Source organism: Ptychodera flava, chromosome 10 (assembly GCF_041260155.1).
Source record: "Ptychodera flava strain L36383 chromosome 10, AS_Pfla_20210202, whole genome shotgun sequence".
Lineage (NCBI taxonomy): Eukaryota > Metazoa > Hemichordata > Enteropneusta > Ptychoderidae > Ptychodera > Ptychodera flava.
The window spans coordinates 23744983-23751606 of NC_091937.1; the positions used below are offsets into that span (position 1 = coordinate 23744983).

General features: G+C 35.7%; 1 protein-coding gene across 1 annotated transcript; it reads left to right on the top strand.

The window, feature by feature from the left end:
• The first annotated feature begins 1881 nt into the window (after positions 1–1881).
• On the top strand, positions 1882–6140 carry LOC139142284 (galactosylceramide sulfotransferase-like). The gene is made up of 2 exons (XM_070712169.1): positions 1882–2121; positions 4339–6140. The coding sequence occupies exons 1-2, from the start codon at positions 1976–1978 to the stop codon at positions 5348–5350; spliced, it is 1158 nt and encodes a 385-aa protein (XP_070568270.1). The 5' UTR covers positions 1882–1975; the 3' UTR covers positions 5351–6140.
• Positions 6141–6624: the final 484 nt, after the last annotated feature.

Genomic DNA, 6624 nt, shown 5'->3' on the forward strand with positions numbered 1-6624 from the left:
AGGAAACGTGAACCATGAGTTTTTTGAATAAATTAATTGTAATTTCGCGCGTTTTGGTTTTTTTTCTGTGGCGAGTGCTCGTTTTTTCTTTTTTTTCCTTTTTTTTTTTTTTTTTTTTTTTTTTTTTGCTGTGGCGAGTGCTCATTTGTTTTATCTTTCCACAGGCCCACGCGTTTTTTTGTATTTGTTGTGTTCATGGCATTTTTTATTTTTTTATTTTTATTTCTTTTTTTTTTATTTTTTTGGTAGATGATGTCCACTTTTGTCTGGAGCCATCACTGCCGAATTTTTTCTCTGATTTTCTCTCTTTACTGTCAAAGCGGCTGGTGATTCATATTATATTTTTGATTATCTATAATGCGTTTTTTATGAGACGTACTGCTTTTTGATTTTCTTAAGTACATAAATAATTTTATGTATGCATGGGTTTTTTTGTCTGATTCTTTTATAATGATTTTCTGTATGTGGTTCACATTTTGATTTTTTTTAATATTTTTTTCCGAGTGGTAGTAGTGGTTTTTAGTGATTTTCTTGTGATTTTTGTGGACATACCACTGTATAACATATTTTCCTTTTTTTTTGTTTTGTAAAATCAGCACTCATTGCTCCTTTTACGCGAACTATTATACGTGTATGTATGTCGGTTAGTATAGATGTATGACTTTTTCAAATCGTTAAAATTGTTTATTTCCTAGTTACGCTTTAAAGAATATTCTCAAGTTAAAATGAAGTATTAAATGACATTTCTGTCTTTGGATTTTTAATTATACTTTTCTTATTTATTTCCTTCCTAATGACACCGAATTTTTATTTCAATAGAGAAAGACAGTTTATTTTTGCACTGAATCGATAAATATTTTTGAAACATTGGCGCGCCGTAGTAGACGACACGAAAACACTGCACCGTGCACCGCCACGGGACCGGCCGTGAATTGACAGGTGTCGGCAAATTATACAAATTTTCAATACGTTTGTTTGTATGTTTTTGGTACAACTGTACTTGAGCCTAAGTGCAATGCCCATGAAGTGACAGCAAACAACAGAATTTTGACCATAATCATAATCCATGACGTTTCGGATTGTCATTTGTCTAATTCGCTCAGCTGTTTTATATGTACATACCAACGGAGGTCATGCATACAGCATGTACAGCGAAGGTCACGCGTGCGCGTCGCTGTAAGTAGTTCGGTTACGGTGAAAATATAATTCGTATTTTCACTAGTTAAAATATGGGCTCATATCAGTACCGTCTGAACAATAGAAGAATGGCAATACAGGCACAGCATGTATGATAAAAGAAACTATTTTCAGTGTCATCAACTGAATTGACATTATATCGTAAAAACAAATGCCATTTGGCACAAAGTGCATTGCAGGTACATAGCTCTCCGAAAGACCCACCTACATGACTTTAATTTTTTACTTAGCTTATAGGGAAATGGCAGGTATGTGATTTTCAATAATTGCAGCTATTGCCAATCATTCAAATGACGTGCTGTCTGACCAATATGTGTTGTCGATAAAGAGATTGGCATTGAAGATAAATAATTTGGGTTTGATTTTGCTAAAATTTCCTTTATATACGGTAAATCTCGACAAAAAATAGACGTAGTTTCAGAGATCACCAACGAAGACATCTCAACCCTGACAGAGACGATAACGCCCGTTTTCTTTCCTGTATCATACGTCTTTGGGATGTTGTTCACTCTAGATCAATTTATACGACAAACGTCTGCACCATACATTATCTTTTTTGATGTATATTATTAAGTATCCGAGTATATACCTAGCCATACTGAAAATCTGTAATCTCAAATGTATCAGTATTTCTCATTTTGCTATATAGATAGGTACTGCTACTTGAAAATCATTAGACTATATATGTAAGCCTATCATAGATGAACCCATTCTTGTTAGGAAATCAACATAAAATGCTATGGCTAACGATTGATTACACTTAGAATTTTTATTTCTTATGATATTTTCTGTTACAGTCACAGTTTGCAATAAGACGCCCTATTGCCACTTCAATTTCCTGATCATTAGCCTGATTTCTCTCTTTGGAATTGGGTACTACACAAGTTCTTCAGTGCCACTGAATTTTCAAAACTGGCAACCTCTGTAAGTAACCTTGCTTTTTAAAGCCGCTTTTCTCAATCCCAGGTTCGCGCATTAGCGGATGCTCCACCGTGTTAACATAGTATCTTTTACATTGTTTTCCGTGAAATGCTGCCATATTAGTAGATTTACAAACATAAACTATTCACGTTGAAGGTCCATGGGTGCGTCGGAATACGTACATTTTGGCATGGAGTGTTTAACCGTACGTGGTGAAAACAGATTTCACCGATTGCAGCAGTGTGTCGCTTGGCGCCGGATGCGGACATTGTCAGCGACCAACAAAATTACCACTACAAGTCAATATATTAGTGAGCAAAAAAATGATCTGCATCGATCGAATGTCTCAAAGTCTTTGAAGTTTTTTTTTATTAAATTGCAAAACATCGATGTCGAAATAAGATAAAAGGAATGTTTCTGAAGCTTGTACCGTAATCCCGACGTACTCAAGCAGCCAACGTAAAACTTATGTGCCAAAGATGCCGGCGGTTATATTTAAGTTGCGAGACTTCATTTGGATTGGAACAAAAAAGTACAAAAATCAGATGCAAATCTCGTAAATTTCTCAGACATAGTGAACTTTGACCGGATATGCAGATCGGAACTGCATCGCGTCGGTTATTGATATGATGGCATGTGCACACATGGATACGTAGTGCGCTAGAAGTGACGACGGAACAAAACAAAGGAAGTCAAATACACATTTGGTTTATGAAGAGACTCATGAAGGTACAAACCACACTCCATGGGAAACTTATACACAGATACCGTACCGCTTCACACCTCTGTGCGGGGGTATTGAACATTGATTTGTCATTCTGAGTTTACCATCATTAGTTCGGCAATGACAATGCGTCTGTACGACTCCGACTCTGTCGGAAGTATTTGGACATCCTGGACCGAACACACGCTTGGCGTGATGAGCAATATTTGGCCCCAAAACAGCATCTGATGCAGGTCGATGACGTAGTCGTCACAAGAAGAAAATTGCTATGTCTTTTTGCGTGAATTCTCTCGTCCAATCGTTACATTCAAATTTGCCCGGCGTACCGTACAAGTGCGCCATCGTTTGGTGTAGGGTAGAAGCCACAAAACCAAACCAAACCAAACGGTCCTTTTCAGAACCACAAAACTTTCTAAAAAGAGATTACCCGATAATACATTTTATTCATCACGGTTAACAAGATGTTATCGATTTGAATGTAGTCTGATCATGTTTTTATCCCCAGAAATGTGACGGGTAGGTACAAAAGTTTGAGAACTGTGAAGAAACTATCGCGCACGTGTTTCGACACTGGAAATCTTGACATATATCCTGCTTCCTGGCTGTAATTTTAGAAAGGCATCGTCTCCAGACGAAGGATAGACAGCACAATATTTATATCGTCCAAAGGTATTTGGTGGTTGCTGATTTATCTAGATACAACATTTATATGAAGATTGACTCGTTTTATTTTCCTGACAATTGTGATTTGTATCCGGCACCTTTTTTTAGTCGCCGTTAGCAGATTATGCGAATTCTAATCGACATTATATGTTAGGTACACATCTAGCTGACTCGAGTCTTACTTTGCACAAGGTTTGATTGACAGTGATATTCAAATACCCATCGGCGTCGCCTGGGTCGACGTTCTCACTGGCCAGGCACAATTACTCACTAAAATTGTCCCGAAAATTCATCGGTTTGAAAATTATGGAGTCATTATAGTTGATAAGGGATTTACCCAGCTGTAGAGCACTCCCATTTCGTAATTTTTCATAAAAACACGCAAAACGCCGCAATCTCTTGAGCTTTCAGTTCAAGCTACTCGTACGGCGTCTCTTTGTATAATGAGCGTCCTTTCATGTAATCGTGTATTTATAACCAAGGGAAGTCTTTAGCGAAATGTTGAAACTAAGTCTACTAATAGTACGTGGCATCAAAAAACGTCAGCAGATATTATGTGATTCAAATACCTGACATATATGCTGCGCGCAGTAAGAACAGATATTCCCGTATACCTTACAGACTTGTAATACTGCAGATGAAGCAGATGAAAATTAAAAATATCTTGAGAACACAACTCGAACAAATTAATAAATTTAAATTCACTTTTTCAAGGCTTTTTCCTACTGTAAAATTAATTCACATATAAATTTCTGTCATTATGAATGACGGAATTCGAATAATAATTATATGATAATTGTTCTTTTCTCTTTTCTTTCCTGCTGCAACTACAGGGGATCTTTGTCATCCAATGGCATAGATGAAAATGCTTCATCTTCGGAAAATACCAGTGGCGATGGAAACCATTACATTCAAATAGCAATGACGCGTTCAGGAGACATTTGTCGGCCGCAACATAATTTCGTGTTCATAAAAACAGCCAAGACAGGAGGCAGCACACTTTCGAGCATGCTGTATCGATATGGACTGAAGAACAACTTGTTAGCAGCGTTGGATCCCAATAATACCGCATTTATAGACACTGATGATAATGGCAATCTTATTCTGAAAGAATACAATTGTCATAACTTTTCCAAATACAACTTTATGGCCAGTCATGTTACATATAATCGTCAAGCAATGGATATGGTGATCGAAAATGCAAAGCACTTTACTATTCTCAGGTCTCCTGTTACACATTGGAAATCGCATTTTTACTTTGGTGGAAAAGACAAAGCATACCCCAATACGTCAAATCCATTTCAAATGTACTTAAAGGAACTATATGCAGGGCATGACAAAGGCCACACTGTCAGACCACATTTTAATGGGTATTGTAATCGGTTTGGAATTTCATACGGAGAGGACACACAAACCATGAACAGACATTTGGAACTACTTGATAATGAACTTGACTTGGTTTTGCTCATGGAGTACTACGATGAATCACTAATACTACTGAAGCAATTAATGTGTTGGGACTTTGAGGACATTTTGTACTACCCTATGAAAGTACACAAGACAAAACAACCTCCAATCACTCCCGAAATGACAAGACAAATCAGCCAATTAGCACGCTTCGATGTAAGGCTATATGACTATTTTAATTCTTCATTTTGGTCTAAAATAGAAAACTACCATGGTGACTTCCAAGCGGACTTGCGAAAGTTCAAAAATTTAAAACAGGATGTAGTTAATCATTGTGAAAATATTAGGCATTCACAATATTGTGATCAACTTATGACAGACACAAAGCAAATGGCGAATTATGTGAGGAAAAGAAATGCAAAACAATTGTCTTGTTAGTTTTTAGTAAATCAGCCAACTGAAAATTGTATTTATAAAACTAATAAGTCATTCTCTTTGTCGCATCTAAAACGATTAACTATTGCGCATGTTGCTCCTTCTAATCAATGGTGACTATTACAAACTTCCATTTACTTTTCCTGATCATCTATTCTGAATTTTAAGTCTCGATACAAAGATATATGATTTTAAATTCAAAAAAGTTACTGTTCTTTATTCAAATCGTGATGCTTGTTGATAGCGAAATAGATTACGTCCTAATTGGATAGAGTGAAGCCTCTTAATTTGGAGGTCTAATGTTCTTTATTCAAGAAGTGATCTTTCTAGAATCGAAATATAAAGTCTGAAGAGGTTTTGTTCTTGATTTCAATTGTGATGTTTCTCAATTCAATTCAATAGATATAGTACTCGATTCGGAATTTTATCCTATAGGATTTGAGAGGAGATTAAATTAATATTGATATCGAATATTTCACATTCTGGCTTTGGCAAGTTAATATTGACATATCGAATATTTTACTTTCTGGCTTTGATAAGTTATAGTTCTTGAGTCAGAGAGTGACGGTTCTTGGCCATCTGTCAAGGAAAATGTACTTTTACAGCATTATATAGCTATTCACCCTCTACATTTTACAACAAACTTTAACAGCTTTCTTTAATTACAGTCGAAGGTCAATTTGTGCCATTTTAAAGCATATATCAACCATGATCCCCTTATAAAATAATGATATTATATCAAGACAATAAACATTGCTTGTGTTCATTTGAAACAAGCATCAGGAAATAGTCTATCCCCATTGAAAGGTAATATTTCCATTCATGGAAAATTAATGCTTATGGTTGAAAGAATAGAAAAATCATTCACAGTAGATTTTGAAAGCATTTCAGTATTTTTAAGGTGTTATTTCTCTGAGTCTCTACCCTTGCTCTGTAGTATTATAATCTGTGTACTTGTGACAAAAAGCAAATCCATAAATATTTTGTGACAAATCAACAGCTAAAAATAAATGACATTGTGAACGACACAAAGTATTTCATATCTCTCCACAAATCGCTTGTCAGAAAACGTTTTCGTTTGCAATGCCTTTCTCAAGAAGTATCTATAGATGGTTTTGGGAAATATGACGAGAGTACTGCATCGGAATTATTTTTTGTCTGATTTAAATGTGCTCCTCAATGTACAAAAACCACAGAGCCACATTTTCGTTTGACGTAAAACTTTCAGAAAAATTACTTATAGCTATTAGTGTCTGACAAAATACACCTTATTGGCA

Excerpts from the sequence above, each read along its gene's own strand:
- LOC139142284 (XM_070712169.1), top strand. The coding sequence starts at position 1,976 with ATGATATTTTCTGTTACAGTCACAGTTTGCAATAAGACGCCCTATTGC. Across the intron at positions 2,122-4,338 it reads TTTCAAAACTGGCAACCTCT|GGGATCTTTGTCATCCAATG; the intron begins GTAAGTAACCTT and ends CTGCAACTACAG.